General features: G+C 47.8%; 1 protein-coding gene across 17 annotated transcripts in view; it reads left to right on the top strand.

The window, feature by feature from the left end:
* MYO9B (myosin IXB) overlaps positions 1-18,662 on the top strand; it is an 88,634-nt gene that overhangs the window by 30,371 nt on the left and 39,601 nt on the right. For all 17 annotated transcript variants that reach the window (XM_084825447.1, XM_084825443.1, XM_084825440.1 and 14 more), the window contains exons 3-11: positions 5,010-5,104; positions 5,362-5,424; positions 6,104-6,203; positions 9,178-9,278; positions 9,391-9,520; positions 14,360-14,449; positions 15,628-15,744; positions 15,982-16,116; positions 17,699-17,820. In XM_084825447.1, the coding sequence (XP_084681573.1) occupies positions 5,010-5,104; positions 5,362-5,424; positions 6,104-6,203; positions 9,178-9,278; positions 9,391-9,520; positions 14,360-14,449; positions 15,628-15,744; positions 15,982-16,116; positions 17,699-17,820 (953 nt within the window). The remainder of the gene's footprint in view (positions 1-5,009; positions 5,105-5,361; positions 5,425-6,103; positions 6,204-9,177; positions 9,279-9,390; positions 9,521-14,359; positions 14,450-15,627; positions 15,745-15,981; positions 16,117-17,698; positions 17,821-18,662) is intronic.

Here is an 18,662-nt window from a genome sequence, read left to right as displayed (position 1 = left end):
GTATTAAATTCAGATTTCATTTTAATCCAGGTAATTTGCAGGTTGGGGTTATTTTTAGAATTGAATTTTCTTTGCAATTCCAATTTAAATTGAAGACATTTTGATGCTTAATTTTTTAATTGATATTTATCCACCCTGAAATTGGAAGAAATTTCTCGACTGGTGAGCATTCTTTATTTTCAGATAAGCCAGTGCTGTTAAGGAAATGTTGGATTTGGGTTCTAAGTCCTGCTCTGCCGCAAAACATATTAGCCCCTGTGGGAATCGCTTAGTATCTCTAAATCACTTGCATTAACTGCTAACACTTACAGAAAATACAGTAGGAACATAAACACAGGAAGCTGCCTTTTAATGAGCACTGGCCACAGTTCATTAGGACCTATAGGAAGCTGCCTTATACCAAGTCTGACCTTTGGTCTGTCTGGTTCAGTGTTGTCAGCACTGACTGGCAGCAATGGCTATCCAGGATTTCAGGCAGGGCTCCTTCCTTACCCTTCCTGGAGATGCCGGGGATTGAACCTGGGGTCTTCTGTATGCAAAGCATGTGGTTTATCATTAAGCTGTAGCTCTTCCGCCAGCACATATCCCATGGCAATAACGCAAGCCATGCCCTCCAGCTGGCAAACTAAAGAGAAAGAAAATGCACAGGGGAAGGGCAGTGGAAAGAAAAAGCAGAGAAGGAAGCTCAGTTTGACAATGCCAGAATGAGGGTCTTTTACAGGCATTGTAAACCTAGCTAGGGCCAGGGTTAATCAATTCTTGCTGGGGCTTCTTACCCTTCTGCATCATCTCTGAGTGCTCCAAGTGCGGGAAAAGCTTGAGTTGAAAGGGCAGCCTTATGATTCGTGAGAGAATCCACACTGAAGAAAGATAATTTAAGTGCACAGAATGTAGAAAAAGCTTCAATCAGAGAGGAAACCATGCCAAGCATGAATATTAACAGGGAGTAGAGGAAAGAGTCACAGACTTAAATGGATTAGGCTGCACCAGGTGTTACACAGCCTTCCAGTTACACCCATGATTGCTGGGACAACCAGACATGTCATGATGGATTCCCCCATTTTTTGACACTCTGAAACCCAGTATTTGCATGGATTTGTCTCCAACCTTAAGCAAAATACACAAGTCCCTTGGTAGGCAGAGAACAAAAGTAAAAAGAAACATGACCGCCTTTATATTAGTAGAGCTGGAGATTAATTTTGGGTGAAGCAGTGTTTTTTTGTTTTTGTTCTTAAAAAAGACAACAGTCAATTAGGCAACAAGTACAACTACGTCACAAGGTCTTGGTCATTCTATACGTGTTGATATCTGTAAGTGCATATTGAAACACAATAGTGAACAGTTATATATTATGTTATGTTGTGGAAAGGGGCCTAGTGTCGAGGGCTCCTTGGAGGCCTCTCTCAGTCTAATCCAGTAGCCAAGTCCAGACACAGACAAAGGGATTCTTTTCAAAGCTTTATTCCTCTTTTACAACTTAACAACTCTACCGTTAGCAACTAGATATGAGCAGCAGAGTACCTATGCCCTAAGTTGGAACAGTTGGTCCCCGTTTGAAAGGGAATCACTGGCAGACCCTGAACTTAAGGGCTAGGGAGAGTCCCTCCCCTTTTCCCTTGGATCCTCTGGGCGCAACCGTTGTTTGTGCGCCAACCGGGCACTACGCCTCCTTTCCGCGCCCTCCATTTGGCGCCACTCTCTACGTCGGCGACACGCGTCCATCAAGTCTGCTTCCCGCGCTCTGTCACTCCCAGGACTGCTATCTAAGCTAGGAATGCCGGTGGGAGGAATCTCCGTCAGCTGTTGGCCCTGGGAAAGAGGAGCGCGCTCCTCTCCCAGGAGCGACTCCTCTTCCTCAGAATCAGAACTACTCTGGGATTCTATGGGCTCAGTGTCCACCCTGACATCTAGCCTGTCTCAAGGGGTGGTTGCGAAGGTGAATACGGCAGTTGCTGTATAAAGCCATTTGCTTGCTAAACAATGATTGTAGAGGCTATCAGTCATTGGCTGAGCACTTATTTTGGAAACATGGTATTACAGAATGATGGATGTTGAGCTACATACTTTGGAAAGCTTGATTTTTGTCTTTTATTTTTTGAAAATAGGAGGCGAGATGCAGCCTAGTATGACATAGGCAGCTGCATCTAACGTTTGGAGATGCATTATACACCCTTATACGCCAGGGTGGTGTATAATGGGTACCCTCCATGTATAATGTTCTCCAACCTGGTGCACTCCAGATGTGTTGGACTGCACCTCCCATCATTCTCAGCAAGCACGACCATTGGCTGCGCCGGCTGAGAACAATAGGACAGAGTGTTCGATCACGACCAGGAAGACCCAGATTCAAATCCCGGCAAAGCTTACGAGGGGATTGTGAACCAGCCATGGCTTCTCAGCCTGACTTGCCTCCCTGAGTTGGTGGTGGTGGTGAGAGTGAGGAGATGCACACATCACTGAGACCACTTGAGCTCTTTGGAGGAAGAGGCTATCAGGACCAGTTGCCTTGTGAGGAAGAGGAGCAGCAGCTTTGCCATCCCCACTCCCTGCTGTTTTCGCCAGCTAGGCTAGCCCCCTCCTTCCCCCCTGCCCCCCATAGAAGACATGGAACCAACTGCCCTATTGTTACATAATTTTTTATGGTAAACTTTCAACAAAACAAAGACGAAGAGAAGAAATGTAGCTACATAGACTTGGATGTATCAGTTTCAATGCATGCATATGAAATGTGTGTGTGTGTGTATATATATATATATATAATATGATATGAAAATACAGCTTTCTAAGAATTATACATAAACTTCAACAACAGCTGTATAAGGAAGAAAAGGTTGGGACCCAAGGCTCCTTTTTGGAGACCCACTGAAGCCGCTTTTGGGCTGAGCAATCCAATCTCCATCTGCTCTGTGTGTGTTTGGGTGTGCCATCTTGTGACTAAAAACTATTGCCTGTTTGCCTCCCCCCCCCCCTTCCTTGTACTTCTTGTCCTTTAGGTTGCATGCATGAGGTCAGGGATTTTGTTTAAATCTAGGCGATTTTTTTTGGCTGAAGAGTGGGGTAAAAATGCTTTAAACTAGATAAGGACATGATAAATATGCAAATAATAAAAATGTGCACAATCCCTGGCATAGTATGTGGTGTCCAGGAGGCAGACATATGCTCAGGCCTGCATGTTGTGTTGTGTCATGGCCTGGATGCCACAGCTCAGCAACGTATTTGTGGGGGAGAGGCAATGGAGACAACGTCAGCTGCTGCTTTGCCTCTTTTACCAAGGGCAGTTTGGATGGGAAAGAACGTTGCTAAGGCAACGCGTTTCTAGCAAGGTGGGGAGAAGGCCCTGACTTCCTTTTTTAAAAGGTCTTGTTCATTCTGATGTCACAGGGAAGTTGTGTTGGCTCAGTGACACTAGGAGGAATGAGTCAATCCATTTTGGGTCGGTTTCCACCCACCCCTGAGATGTGAGCTATTTCCTAAGCAACGTGTGCAGCCAGCTGTCTGCTCAAGTGCATGAGTGTGCCTAGGATGGGAGTTGAAAGAAGGCCATTTGGGCCAAACTCCTTGCCTCTTAATTGGGGACATCTATTCATCAGCCCTCCTCTGTTTTGGCAGAGGCAATCGAGAAGTTGGCTACAGGCAGACCTTGAAAAAGTTACCTTCCTCCCTCTCCAGATGCATATGCAGAGGGTGTCGAATCTCAGCCTGAGGTCTGAATTAAATACCAGCATATTTTAGCTTAGAAGTTCTTACTGCCAGTAATTACGCCTTGACAGTTTGGGGGCCCAGGCAGGCTGGATTTGGCCTGCCGGCCCAAGGCTCAACTTCTGCTTTACGCCATGGCCATTTTGCCCACACTGGGCTGTAATTCCATCACATCTCAAGAGCTTCTTTCCAGAGGTAGTGAGAGGGGAGAGTCGTCCTGCTGTGGTCTTGGTAATCAAATTGAACACCGTCCTCACTATTCGTCTTGTTGCCCTTGCTGTTGCAGAGTACAAGGGAGACAGTGAGGAGATAGCTTCTAGGGAGACTGAGCAATTATATAGATTGGTTTGCCTTTCCAAAAAGAGATCTGTTAAGAATCGAAATTGCTAATGGTGACTCACTAAGTTACCGTGCAAAGTTATTCCGGTTTTGGGGGGTGGGGGTGGGAACGTTGCTGGACCGCTTTACCATTGTGTTATACATGATCTGCGCATTTTCTAGATTTAAATAAGGTTGACTGATGTGCAGCCCACATGGACTTTGTGTGGTATATTATGGCTACTGGCTACGACAATAAAGCTTAACTCAGCCACTGACGGAGGTCATAGCTCAAGGGCAGAGCAAGTGCTTTTTTGCAGATGGTCTGTGGTTGCTTCCTGGCATCTCCGGTGAGAAAAAAGAACTACAGGTCGCTTCGGAGAACTGCTGCCAGTCAGAGTCATATACTGGGCTATATAAAGCCACCTTCTGCCTCAGTATAAGGCAGGTTATACCGATAGAGGCATCGCTTTATGGTAGAACATGTGCTTTGCATGCAGAACATTCCCAGTTCCATCTCCCCCGTCTTCAGTTAAAGCAGGGGTGTTGAATTGCGAGTCCACAGGCCGAACCTGCTGCTCTGGAGCACCCCAGAAGGCCACTTCCCCTGTCCCCTGACCGCCAATTGTTCGGTGGTTTCTTGGCTTCTGCATGTCCCTCCCGCCACTTCTAATAGGTTGAAACGCCTCTCCCAAGGCTTAGTTACTGGCAACGAGAGCTCTAAGCTAAAGTGAGCGAGTGTTTTTGGCATGTTGGCCCCGTCCTGCTTGCCTTCAGCCTCACCCAGCACTGGAATGCGGCCCCCGAGAAGTTCTCTAGAATGGAATTTGGCCCTTGAGCTGAAAGAGATTCAGCACCCCTGAGTTCAACATCTCAGATTGCAGAATTTGAGAGAGGGCCCCACTCTCAGCCCCAGAAAGCTGCTGCCAGTCAGAGCACACCAGTACCAGACAAAGGCACTGAAAGAAAAAAAATGTTTTGCTTCACTGTAGGCCTTTGGAAATGCAAAGACAGCCCACAATAACAACTCCAGTCGCTTTGGGAAGTTCATCCAGGTCAACTATTTGGAGAACGGCATTGTCCGGGGGTGAGTGCAGTGCGTGGGCTTTCTGGGCTGAGGGTTCCTGACAGCACCATAAAGTCATTACTCTGGTGGTTGACTGGGGATTGCTTGACGCGTAAACCCATCATTCTCCTGCACTCCAGGCATTCATAAACTGAATGATTTGAACATTTCACTGCCTTCTAACTTCACCGGAGAGCATTTGAAGGAGATCTTAATAGGCTCATAATGGGTGATACTTCACCTCCCTGTTCACAATTGTTTCTTTTGGTGGATTCTAGGGCTGTGGTTGAAAAATACCTGCTCGAAAAGTCTCGCTTGGTATCTCGGGAAAAAAATGAAAGGTAAGAGGTTGCAGAGCGTACAACCGCTGTTTCAATTCTGCTTGACCTGGACTGCTTAATCAGAGCCATGTGCGCTTTGCACTTTTTACAACTACGTCGTTGCTGCAACAATCCTGGTGGTTTGAATTCAACTTTTCTTTTTTATTTATATCCTGCTTTTCAATTGCAATAATAAAACTGCTTATGGTCAAGATTTTAACAATGCAACAAAAAATCCATAAGCTATGCAGTGTGGTATATACCTTTTAAAACAATTAAGCAGCTAACAATTTGAAACATCAACAACAAACGGCAGCTTTACTAAAATTCGAATCAATTAAAAAAATTGTAAAATTAAGACATTGTAGATTGGAGGTTAAAAGAGAGAAGGACCGTTGCAAATCTCCACCTGGAGGAGCTTCACAGTCTGGGCACCACCACCAAAAAAGGCCTGCCTCTTGTTATCGCCCACCTGATCTCTCCCATGGGGGGTGTACAGAGTCCAAGGCCTCAGAGGCTGGTCTAAAAGGATGGGCAGGTTTTTATCTGGGAGAGTTCTTGCAGAATTCAAAAGCTTCTGGTGTTGACCTTAACCAGGGGTTGTCCTGTAATTTTATAAATGGCACCCAAATTAGCACAAGCGGGTGGGTTGGTAGGAGCAAAGTGTCCTCAGTTAACAGACATCTGTTTGATTCTGCAGGAACTACCATGTGTTTTACTATTTGCTGCTTGGAGTCAGCGAGGAGGAGCGTAAGGAATTCCACCTCAAGCAGCCTGAAGACTATTTCTACCTCAACCAGGTACACAAAGGCCCTCCTTGTGTGTGAGCTTGACTGACAAGCACAGGGCACTGTTGTGTCTGCTGCATTCTGGAGAGGAGGGGATCCCCAGACAGGCCTCCTTTGTTCCCGCTTGAAAGTTCTGCGGAGATCCTTGCTGGGCCCCAGAGGGCCAAAGGCCGTGTGACTTGGGTAGAATTTCATAGCTGTGACTGCCCTGATGCAACCAGATGAACACCCCCCTGAGAATCACATACCTCCTCCTTGTTTTAATTAGGATGATTCTTGTTTTATTAACATGTTTGCTTTTGTTATGAAACTCAGAGCAGTTTTCAGTTCATGCACAAGCGGCAATTGCAGACTGTCACAGAAATGCATCACACATTAAAAAGTTCCAGCTGATGCTGCTAGGGGAGGGGGTGGTGAATAAGTGGCTTTGTTCACACGGAGTGATGAGCTCAGGCTCTGGAGAATCCTGGCCTGTCATGAACCAGGTGTGTGCTGGTTCACACTGAGTGTTGGTTCCCACTTTGCTTCTCCCACTGGCTCGACCGGCTAAAGAAACCAGGAATCCTGGCTTGTCGTTCCTTTATAAACCAGGACTGCAAGACACGAGGAGTTCTTGGCTTATGAATCCTCGTTTAGCTGCAAGAAGTCAGGATCTCTGATTTGGGTGCCACACTAAACCAGCCTTTCCCAACCTGGTGCCCTCCAGATCATAGAATCAGGGAATAGTAGGGTTGGAAGGGGCCTGTAAGACCATCGAGTCCACCCCCCTGCTCAATGCAGGAATCCAAGTCAAAGCATCCCTGACAGATGTGTTGGACTACAGCTCCCATAATTCCCAGCCAGCATGGTCTGGGGAACGCTGCACCAAACAAACCATTCCTGGTTTGTTCAGTCCCACAGTGGAGAACCTCCAGCCAGTGGGTTGGATGTGACCTGCCTGGCCTCCGCATGTAGCCCACTGAGTCTTGGCCAAGGCTCTCTCCTTGGGAAGGGCAAGAGCAGCAGGGAAGAGGCTCTCACTGCATTTCTGTGCGGCCCTGTAAGGAGGGGGCTCACGTACCACCCTGCAGCGGAGCAGTGCAAGCAGGAGAGGGATTTTACTTTATTTATTTATTATTAAATTTATTAATCGCCCATCTGGCTGGTCACCCAGCCACTCTCGGCGATGTACAGCATACTATAAAAGAGTTTAAAACAATAAAATTCTACAGTAAAAACATTTTCTAAAATACCCTAACCCACCCCAAATGCCTGCCTGAACAACCACATTTTTAATGCACGACGGAAGCTCATTAAAGAGGGGTCATGACAGAGTTCCCTAGGGAGGGAGTTGGGGCCACAGAGTGGGGGCCACTACAGAAAAGGCCCTCTCCCTTGTCCCCACCAGTCTAGCTGTCCTGGCTGATGGGACAGAGAGAAGGCCATCCGAGGTTGATCTTGTTAAGCGGCCTGTCTGGTGCTGCTGGAGGCGCTCCTTAAGATAGGCTGGGCTGGAACCATATAGGGTTTTAAAGGTCAAAACCAACACCTTGAATTTGGCCCGGAAAGCAACTGGTAACCAGTGCAACTCCTTCAGCACTGGAGTGATGTGATCTCGCCGGCGGCTGCCTTTAATCAGGCGAGCTGCCGCGTTCTGTACCAGCTGCAGCTTCTGAACCGTCTTCAAGGGTAACCCCACGTAGAGCGCATTGCAGTAGTCTAAACGAGAGGAGACCAGGGCATGTACTACCAGTGGGAGCAGATGGTCGGGAAGGAAGGGGAGCAGCTGCCGTATCAGATGGAGTTGATACAGCGCTGTCCAGCTCACAGCTGGCACCTGAGCCTCCATGGACAGCTGGGAGTCCAAAGTGACCCCCAGGCTGCAGACCTGGTCTTTCAAGGGTAGCCGTACCCATTCAACACCAGGTCAACACCAGATAAAGAGAGTGCCGTCTTTCTCCATATCCAAATGTTAGTTATTTGTTTGTTTATTTGTTTATTTCTATACCGCCCAATAGCCGAAGCTCTCTTGCTTGGCTACAGTTGCTTGGCTTCTGTGCTGCTCAGTGAGGAGAGAGCCCCCTTCTCACCTCACAGCACAGAAGCCAGACATAGTTGGCGTGCATGCGCGCACGCGTTTAGGAGAGAGTGAGTGAGAGAGGATGTGGAGTGTGTGGTGGCATACGTGTTTGTGTGTCTCTGAGTGAATGGGGGGAGGGTTGTATGTGTACATGGATGTGTGTGAATCGGGACGTGTACGTTGGCACCGTATGCCAGGAAGGAGTGGCCTTGCCTGCGTTGGGTGGTGCCCTTCTGTAACTCAGCCTATCACTAAATCTAGCCCTGTGCAACCAAATTAATGGCCGATTGCTTCCCTGTCTCCCTCTAACTCCACGTTCCTCTTTTTTCCCCCGGGGTCAAATTTTTGACTGTAAGCCCTCGGACCGAGAACCTAGCCGGTTGTACTCAATAAAGGACCATGCACAGAGATCATGATACACAAGTATTAAATTTTTTATTAAGCTTCTGACGTTCTTCAGGCACTAGCAAACAAGATGGCCCCTGCCCATAAATAGACATGATACAAAATGGAAAGGGGGAAACCAGCGCATTTACAGCGCAGCCCTATATATGACTATAGTTGAACTTACTCAGTTGGACTTACTCCCAGGTAACTGCCTATAAGATTGCAGCCCCGGGCAGTGATCATGACCCATGTGGAATGGCCACTGAGGGAGACCATATTGGGAGAGGAAGGACTGAAGAGCGCTTGCTTGCAGCCAAGCTAGTGAGGTGGGCCACGTTGTCTCCCCTCTTCCTCAGTTGCCCGCAAGACAGCTGGAAGGGCTGCTAACAAGCAACAGTTCTGGGAAAGGAGGAGCCGATGGGCACTTGGCTATAGCTGAGCTAAGCTTACAAGTTCCACCTTAATGAAGAATTTTTGTATGTTTCCCCACTCATTCTGCCCATGCCCGTTTGTATTTTTATTTTTTCTTCCATCTCACAGCATAACTTGAAAATTGAGGATGGGGAAGACCTGCAGCACGATTTTGAACGGTTAAAGCAGGCCATGGAGATGGTGGGTTTTCTTCCAGCAACGAAGAAACAGTAAGCATATATTCTTGTACTCTCTCTAGTGGGCAAGTCTGTCTGTAGCACAGTGAATTTTCCCAGCTGAAACGTATAGAGTCCTACCTTTCACCGTGTTTTCCTTTTCCAGAATTTTTTCAATGTTATCTGCTATTCTCTACCTGGGAAACGTCACCTACAAGAAGAGGGCAGCAGGTCGGGACGAGGGGCTGGAAGTGGGACCCCCCGAAGTGCTAGACATCCTCTCACAGCTTCTGAAGGTATCATACTCCTCCTTACACCAGCACTGTCTTGTGGAGAAAAAGGCCAGCTGATTGTGTGTGTGTGTGCGCAATCTTTCACTTTGTCTTTTTGAAACCTTTGGATTCTGTTTTTTCTGTATGGATAAACTCAAAACAGCTAACATGTAAATTAAAACACTGAAACATCCCACACAAAAGTTTACCAGCAGCAGCCATTCCAGCAGGACGTTCTGGGAGAAGCAGGATCATGCCATCAGCCCTGCTGAAAGACCACTTGCTTCTTTCCCTTTTCCCATCCCTTTTTCCCTTGCGTTTTGTGTCTTCGCAGCCTGTAAGCCTGCTGGCAGGGAACCATCTCGTTTTACCAATGGCATGAAAGATGCTCCGGGAGCCTTTTTGGCTGAGGAGCAGGATACAAAATCCTTTCGATGGATAAGTAATGTTAAAGTAAGAGGTGACAACCCTTTCTGTGAAGAACAACGTCTCAACTGGGGTGGGGGGATTTCCCATGCCTCTTTGCCTTCTGAAAATGCTTGGTTTTCACCTGGCGCACGAGGGCGCATGGTGCTGGCGCTGCTGGTTCTCCATGGGGAGGACATTCCTTAAAGCTTCTGCCACTGCTGAAAAAGCCGTGCCCCTAGTGGGTCTATGCTTAACCTCTGTCTACAAATGTACCCAGAGCAGGCCCTGTATTGAACTGAGCACTCGGGGGGGGGGGGGGCATATACAGGGGAAGGCAGCCCTTTGAGTCCCCATGTCCCAGTCCATATAGGATGGATGCCAAACCAAGCAAATGAGCCAAGGCTGCCTGAGAAAGAGGGAAAGGATGGTGCTTGGAGGATCCCATGGGGAAAAAATCCTGCACATGAGCACTTCCATCTGAATGACCCTGATGCTCATGCGCCCATTGAAAATTACAGAACAGACATGTAGTATAGTAGAGTTGGAAGGGGCCTCCAAGGCCATCGAGTCCAACCCCCTGCTCAATGCAGGAATCCAAGTCCGAGCATCCCCGACAGACAGCTGTCCAGCCTCGTCTTGAACGCCTCCAGTGTGGGAGAGCCCACCACCTCCCTAGGTCATGGGTTCCATTGTCGTATTGCTCCAACATTCAGGAGGTTTTCCCTGATGTTCAGCCGGAATCTGGCTTCCTGTCACTTGAGCCCATTATTCCGTGTCCTGCACCCTGGGATGAGCAAGAAGAGATCCTGGCCTTCCTCTCTGGGACAACCTTTCAAGGACTTGAAGAGCGCTATCATATCTCCCCTCAGTCTTCTCTTCTCAAGGCTAAACATGCCCAGTTCTTTCAGTCTCTCTTCATAGGGCTTTGTTTCCAGTCCCCTGATCATCTTTGTTGCCCTCCATTGAACCCTCTCCAGTTTGTCTGCATCCTTCTTAAAGTGTGGTGCCCAGAACTGGACACAGTACTCCAGATGAGGCCTAACCAGTGCTGAGTAGAGGGGAACTAGTACTTCCCGGGTTTTGGAAGTGATGCTTCTATTAATGCAGCCTAAAATAGCATTTGCCTTTTTTGCAGCCACATCCCACTGTTGGCTCATATTCAGCTTGTGATCGACAACAATTCCAAGACCCTTCTCGCTTGTAGTGTTGTTGAGCACCCATCTTGTAACTGTGTGTTTGGTTTCTTTTTCCTAGGTGCAGAACTTGGCATTGATCCCTATTCAATGTCATTCTGTTGTTTTCTGCCCAGCGCTCCAGTCTATCCAGATCACTTTGAATTTTGTTTCTGTCTTCCAAAGTATTAGCTATCCCGCCCAATTTTGTGTCATCTGCAAATTTGATCAGCATTCTCTGCACCTCCTCCTCTAAGTCATTAATAAAAATGTTGAAGAGCACTGGACCCAAGACTGAGCCCTGCGGTGCCCCACTCATTCCCTCTCCCCAGTTTGAGAAGTTCCCATTGAGAAGCACTCTTTGAGGCCGATTCTGTAGCCAACTGTGGATCCACCGGATCGTTGTTTCATCTAGCCCACTTTGAGCTAGTTTGCTCATCAGGATATCATGGGGCACTTTGTCGAAAGCTTTGCTGAAGTCGAGGTATATGATGTCTCCAGCATTCCCATGGTCCACAAGGGAGGTGACTTGATCAAAAAATGAGATCAGATTCGTCTGGCAGAACTTGTTTTTGACAAATCCATGTTGGCTTCAAGTAATCACTGCCTTGTTTTCAAGGTGCTTCCAGATGGATTGCTTTATCACCTGCTCCAGAATTTTCCCAGGGATTGATGTCAGACTGATTGGTCTGTAGTTCCCAGGTTCCTCCTTTTTACCCTTTTTGAAGAGAGGAACAACATTCGCCCTCCTCCAGTCATCTGGCACTTCCCCCGTCCTCCATGATTTCTCAAAGAGAATAGACAGCAGTTCTGAGAGTTCTTCTGCCAGTTCCTTTCTTACTCTCGGATGCAGTTCATCTGGCCATAGAGATTTGAACTCATTTTGAGTAATTCGGTGTTCCTTGACCATATGCCTATCGATCTCAAGCTGCAATCCTGCTCCTTCAGCCTGTACTTCACCTTTGCCAGGGGGGTCATAGACCCTCTTTTGGGAGAAGGCTGAGCCAAAGTAGGAATTGAGCACCTCTGCCTTTTCTTTGTCATCTGTTATCATTTTGCCATCCTTATTTAATAGCTGAACCGCCATTTCTTTCCTCTGCCTTTTACTATGCACGTAGCTGAAGAAAGCCTTTTTGTTGTTTTTAGCCTCCCTCACTAACCTCAGCTCGTTCTCAGCTTTAGCCTTCCTAACACCATCCCTGCAATTCTGTGCTACCTGCCTGTACTCTTCCTTTGTTACTTGGCCTTCTTTCCACTTCCTTTATGTGTCATTTTTTGTTTTCAGGCCATCCCTAAGCTTTTTGTGAAGCCACATTGGCTTCTTCTGTTGTCTTCCACCTTTTCTTGTTGGAATTGTTTGTAATTGTGCCTTGAGAATTTCCTTTTTTAAAAGCTCCCACCCATCTTGGACTCCTTTTCTCATTAGCGTCGCTTGCCATGGGACCTTACTGATCATTGTTCTGAGTTTATGAAAATCAGCTTTCCTAAAATCCAGGGTACGTGTATGACTACACTCGGCTTTTGCTTCCCTTAGAACCAAGAACTCAAGTACAACATGGTCGCTTTCTCCCAGAGTTCCTGTAACTGCTACTTGATCCACTAAGTCATCTCTTTTGGTTAGGATCAAGTCAAGGATAGCTAATCCTCTAGTTCCTTCCTCTCCTTTCTGTAGGAGGAAGTTATCCACCACATAAGCCAGGAATTTCCTGGAGGGGCCATGTTTTGCAGAATTTGTCTCCGAAAAAATATCGGGGAAATCGAAGTCCCCCATTACTACTACATCATGCTTCCTTAAAACATTGGCTATTTGCTTTTCAAAAGTTTCATCCTCATCTTCTCCTTGATTGGGTGGCCGGTAGTAGACTCCGACCACCAGGTTCCTTTTGCTCCATTTATTTTGATCCAGATGCTCTCGATGGGTCTACCAAGCTCCTCCTCCTGTATTTCTGTGCAGAGATATGTATTTTTTACATACAGTGCAACCCCACCTCCCTTTCTGTTCCTTCTGTTCTTTTTGAACAAGTTATATCCTTCAATTGCTGTATTCCAGTCATGAGAGTCATCTCACCAAGTCTCAGTGATACCTATCAAGTCATAATTTCCCTCCTGTATTAAGAGTTCAAGTTCGTTCTGTTTGTTTCCCATACTCTGGGCATTAGTATATAGACATCGATGACCATGTGCTTCATAGTCTGGCTTTCTTCCTACATGTGTCTGAAGACTATTATTGGGCGCTATTAGAGCTGTTCTCTCCGTTGCAGTGCATGCGCCTACATCCATTGTTACCCCCAACATTACATCTCCCTTCCCCGTAGGATTCAGTTTAAAGCCCTCCTGATGAAGTTCTTCATGCTGTGGCCAAACACATTCTTCCCATCCTTTGTGAGGTGCAACCCGTCCCTTGCCAACAGCCCATCTTCCAGGAAGTATAGCTCGTGGTCCCAGAATCCAAATCTCTCTCGTAGGCACCACCTTCGTAGCCAGTCATTCACCCGGAGTATTTTTCGTTCCCTTTCTATCCCTCTTCTAACTACTGGAAGGATGGATGAGAAAACTGTCTGGGCCCCAAAGTTCTTGAGTTTCCTTCCCAAAGCTTCAAAGTCTGACGTGATTTCTTCGTAGCTCTGCTTGGCAGTATCATTTGTTCTCACATGCATGAGAAGAAAGGGATACCTGTCAGTGGGCTTTATGAGTGCAGGCAACCTTTCAGTCACATCTCTAATCCGTCCTTCTGAGAGACAACATACCTGGCGAGTATGTTATCTCACTATAAAGTGAGATGACTAGGGAGGCTCAGTTAGAACATAAGAGGAGCCCTGAAGCTGGACCAGACGCTCTCCAGCGCCACGTCCTGTTCACACAGTGGCCAACCAGCTACCTGTGGGAAACCCACGAGCAGGACACGCACGCAGTAGCCTTGCCTGTCCATTCATTGTTAGCCTTGTTCATGCATTTATTTCTGGCCTTATTTATTCATTTGCAGTATTTGTATTTTAGCACTCTCGCGTTAGCTGTTTAATCTCTCTTTTCCGGATCGCCAAAGTGCTGTAAACCTCTCCGCTGGCCAGTGTTCTTGCAGCATCTGCCTCGAACCACTTGATTAAAACGGAGAGACGCAGCTGCTGCCCCATTTCCAGAGCAGCTGCTTAGGGACTGGGAGAGCAGTGCCACAAGGATCCCGTTCTCCGAGGATAACAGAGTGGTGGTGGGCGCACTTCGTGTTGCCTCTGCCTCCTGTCTGCCAGGCCATTCACTTCAGCTCCTCTCCCTCCCGCCACACCAGGTGAAACGTGAAATCTTAGTGGAAGTATTGACGAAAAGAAAAACGGTGACGGTGAACGATAAGCTGATCCTGCCATACAGCCTCAGTGAGGTGAGGGCCTTTGTGCTTGCTGGGATTATTCAAAAGGGCATGGAGAAGGGGCAATTTCAAATTGTGGGGTGGGCTGAGAAACCTTATTTATTAACTTATAACAGGGTGTAGAACTTGAGGCCCGGGGGCCAGATCTGGCCTTCCTTAGGTCCCCAGCTGACCCTCTGGGGATGCCTGCATGGCCATGCCCCCATTCACTTCCTCTGGCCTCCCCACCTTTCCGCCAACCGCCAATCGTTCGGTGGTTTTCTGTCTTTTGCGCAGATCTTTCCCCCAGTCTGAAAGACTGAAATGTCTCTCCAAAGACTGAGTTACTGGCAGGAAGAACTTTACACTGCAATATGCTCATACTTTTGGCATTTTGGCTCTGTACCTTTTTGCCTTTGGCCTCAGTAGGATCATAACTGTACCCGCTGTGGCAAGATTGGCTTGTTGGGAGGGGAGTTTAAAAGGCAGGATGTAAATGTAATAAATAAAATGAGCTCAACTCCCCTCCCAACAAGCCAGTCTTGCCACAGTGGGTACAGTTATGATCACCTGTACACTTCCACCATTACCTTCTCAGTTGTTTTTGGCAGAGGGATGGGTGTAGGGTTGAAGTTCTTGAGGATGCTGAATTCTCAGTCCTGTGAGAAAGGCAGCTGGGAATGGGTCAACTTACATCACTAGAATGGAATGAAAATGTATGGTCTGTCCACCGTTCCTTTCTGTTTTGTGCAGAATCGTAGAACAGTAATACTTGTTTATGTGGAGCCTACATCTAGAGTACACAAAGACCTGGGAAAATAGAGAATTTAAGGATCAGGGTGTGTAAAGGGGAACCTTGGGTTTTGTTTAAGTAGCAGCGTTTTTTGTAGTTGGTCATCTCCACCCCACCCCACCCCCCGGGCCCCTCCAACCTTGGTTTCTTCTTGAATTGTGCCACAATCCTTTAAAGGTAGGCAGCTGTCTTCCAAACCTGCCTCCTATAATCCACTCTGAGCCAGGGGGAGGGGGGAGCCTAAAAAGAAGAAAATAAATATGATCTGGTGTGGAGGGTGGGAGGAATCTGATGAGTGCATGAGTATGAAATACAATTTTAGTGGTATTTTGCTTTTTCTTGTTCGGAGGGGTATGCAACAACATTAAGAGGGAAGTAGAAAACAGTGTGGGTTGTTTTGTTTTGTTTTAATCTGCAGGCCATCACAGCTCGTGACTCCATGGCGAAGTCTCTCTACAGTGCGCTCTTTGACTGGATAGTTCTGCGAATTAACCACGCGCTCCTCAACAAGAAGGATATGGAAGAGTCTGTTACGGTAGGTGTTCAGGAAGCAGGCAGATGCTCCTTACCGTCTGGGCTGTGGGTCTGCCTGTCACTAAGCCTGGTCAGCACCCAGCGATTTGAGACACTTGGCTTGCAAAGGGGGGAGGGGGCAGTTTTAGGAACCCTTCCCCTTCCAGTAGGCAAAGACCATGTGGAGCTTTGGGCATGTGACCCTCAAACTACGGCGGTTGCCCGTCCCTCTGACTGCCCCGTCTTTCCCGCTGTGCAGTGCTTGTCCATTGGCGTGCTGGACATCTTTGGCTTTGAAGACTTCAAAACCAACAGTTTTGAGCAGTTCTGCATCAACTATGCGAACGAGCAGCTGCAGTATTACTTCAATCAACACATTTTCAAGCTCGAACAGGTGAGACGTGGAGGAGACAGGGAGGACTACCTTTGCCCTCAGTTGCAGATTAAATCTAAGGGGATGGGACTGGTGATTAAGGTGATGGCAAAATAATGTGTATGCAACTCTTTAAGTGCTACATAGATGCTAAGTTAGGGCTTGTGGGTCTTGCTGGTTGGGAAAAATGGGAGCTGACGTCCAACGCATCTGGAGGACACCCAGTTGGGGAAGGTTGCTTTGCAAACTGAATACTGCTGGAGCAGTTCCTTCCTTGTTATTTTCGTTCATGTATTTGTAATATTTTTAAACTGCTTCTCAGAAGAAAGCAGTGTACAACATTAAAAAAATCCACAGAAAACAGAAAATAGTACAGCTCAATTGAAAAACCTCATTGAAATAGTGAGCATCCCCCCCAGAACAACAAGCGTTTTCATCTTGATGTCAGCGAAAGGGTTGTAGGGGAGAGCACCCCATGCAGCAAGGATGGGAAGCCTTCAGCCCATGGGTCTAATCCAGCCTATGGAGGTTCCTCTTCTAACCCATCGAGGCTTGGGCTGTCTCCATGGGCCCCGCCTTAAGCCCTGTCCTCTGGCATAGAGGCCGCCAGGGGCCTGGGGAAGGGAGAAGAATCCCCTTGTTGTTTCTGATCTGTGATCGCAGATAACAAGGGGAGCCCCCTTACTTAGCGCACTCAGTAGTGGGGATGTGTGGACCGTGTAAAATCCATTCCATCTCCGTTTCGCGGATTGACAGGCGCCTTTTGTTCCATCGTCCACCCACAAACAGACGCGGATATTTTTTTTTCCACCGTGCGGAAAAATACGTAAACTGTTACGTTGATATTTACGTATTTACATAATTTACCTTAGTATGTAACATTTAGCGTATTGTCCCCCATTCCAGTCAATGTTTCCTCAGCGGAAACTTGCATATTTTCCTACGAATGCATATGCATACATTTTGGGAAAGTAAAAAAATCATCCGAAAGTCCACAGATGCCGCACAGCCTGTGGGGGCTGCTCTGCAGCAGATTCCGCAGGTCGGATTCTCAGAAATCTGAGCTTATTTTAGTCTGTCTCGAATTTCTCCAGCATCCCTACTCAGCAGGCAGGCGCTGGCAGGACTTCCTGCAAGGGCTGGCCGAGTGTGTTTTGCTCCTGCATCTCGTTCCCCATGCAGGTAATGAGAAGCAGGAACAAAGCTGGCCACATAGTCATCCTTTGCCTTCCCCTCGTGGGCTTTCCCTGGCTGAACTGCCAACTGGAAAATCTCCAGCCAGTGCTTCGTCTGGTGCCCTGATGAGGTCAGGGCAGTGATGATAGAAGGCTCCGAGGGATGGTAGGGGCCAGCCAGCCAGAGCAGGAGCCTGAGGTGGTCTTTGTCGGCCTGTTCCCCTCTCTGTCCTGGAATCCATCCCACAGGGCAGCTGGTGGAAAGGAAAGTGCAGTTGGAGCAAGGCACTGATGTTCGCCTTTTATTTTTCCTCACTTCAGTCAACGTCCAATCCATTTCAATGAATAGCCCCCGAGTTCTAACACTAGGAGAGAGGGAGATAACCTCTCCACACCGTGCATGGTCTTCTACTTGTGTCTGTTTGTAGGAGGAGTATCAGAGTGAAGGGATTACATGGCACAACATTGACTACACCGACAACGTGGCCTGCATCCATTTGATCAGCAAGAAGCCAACTGGCCTCTTCTATCTGCTAGACGAAGAAAGCAAGTAAGCACAGCTGGCTGTGATGATGGTGGAGAGAGAGCCCCGAGGGATTGGTGGGGGGGAATTGTTTAGTCAAAAAATGCTTACAGATTAAAAAAGGGAAACAACAGCACAGCCCCTGCTCACACCCCTACAGTCTAATAGGCACTATACGAAAGGAGAAAAGGGGAGGGAGGGTACGAGAAAAGAAGCAAATCCAGGTACAAATTCTTCATACATTGACATAAATATTAGGTGGAGAGGAACACTCCTGAGAGAGGAGGTGTCCTAGGACAGTTGGTCCCAGCCAAGCCAAAATTGTGAGTGGGGGGGGGACGGAGGGGGATGACAGATGAAGCAGGTATTTGTACCGGCTGCATGTTGAGGAGGGGGAGGGACCACCTATGTGATCTCACCCCAGCCTTGAGATAGGGCCCATTCAGCCAGGGTATCCCTGTGAGGTCAGCGTGCGGCTCTGTCTCCGAAGTCCCCAAGAGAGGCTGGCGTGCTGGTGGCTCCTGCTTTGCAGCCTTGCTTCTTGGCTGGATTCTTGGCATTGGGGCTTTATGTGGCAGTTCACATGCTCCCTGACACTGTTTTATCTGGAGTGGAGGGCGAGAGGCCCCTTTGCTGAGAGTGCCATCTTTGCTGGTGTAGGGAGATGGAGATGCTGAAAGGTTTCCAGGACACACGACGCGTGCATGGTGCTCAAAGCTCAGCTGGTCTGTGTCAGGAGAAACTTCCTGACTGTTAGAGCAGTGCAACAATGGAACCCACTGTTCCATTGGGGAGACGGGGGGCTCTCCCACACTGGAGGCATTCAAGATGAGGCTGGACAGCCATCTGTCGGGGATGCTCGGCTTGGA

This window comes from Heloderma suspectum, chromosome Z (assembly GCF_057233095.1).
Source record: "Heloderma suspectum isolate Gila_16-S chromosome Z, 16-S_ref, whole genome shotgun sequence".
Classification (NCBI taxonomy): domain Eukaryota; kingdom Metazoa; phylum Chordata; class Lepidosauria; order Squamata; family Helodermatidae; genus Heloderma; species Heloderma suspectum.
The sequence above is the reverse complement of the archived record's forward strand: the minus strand, read 5'-3'. Positions and strand labels throughout refer to the sequence as shown.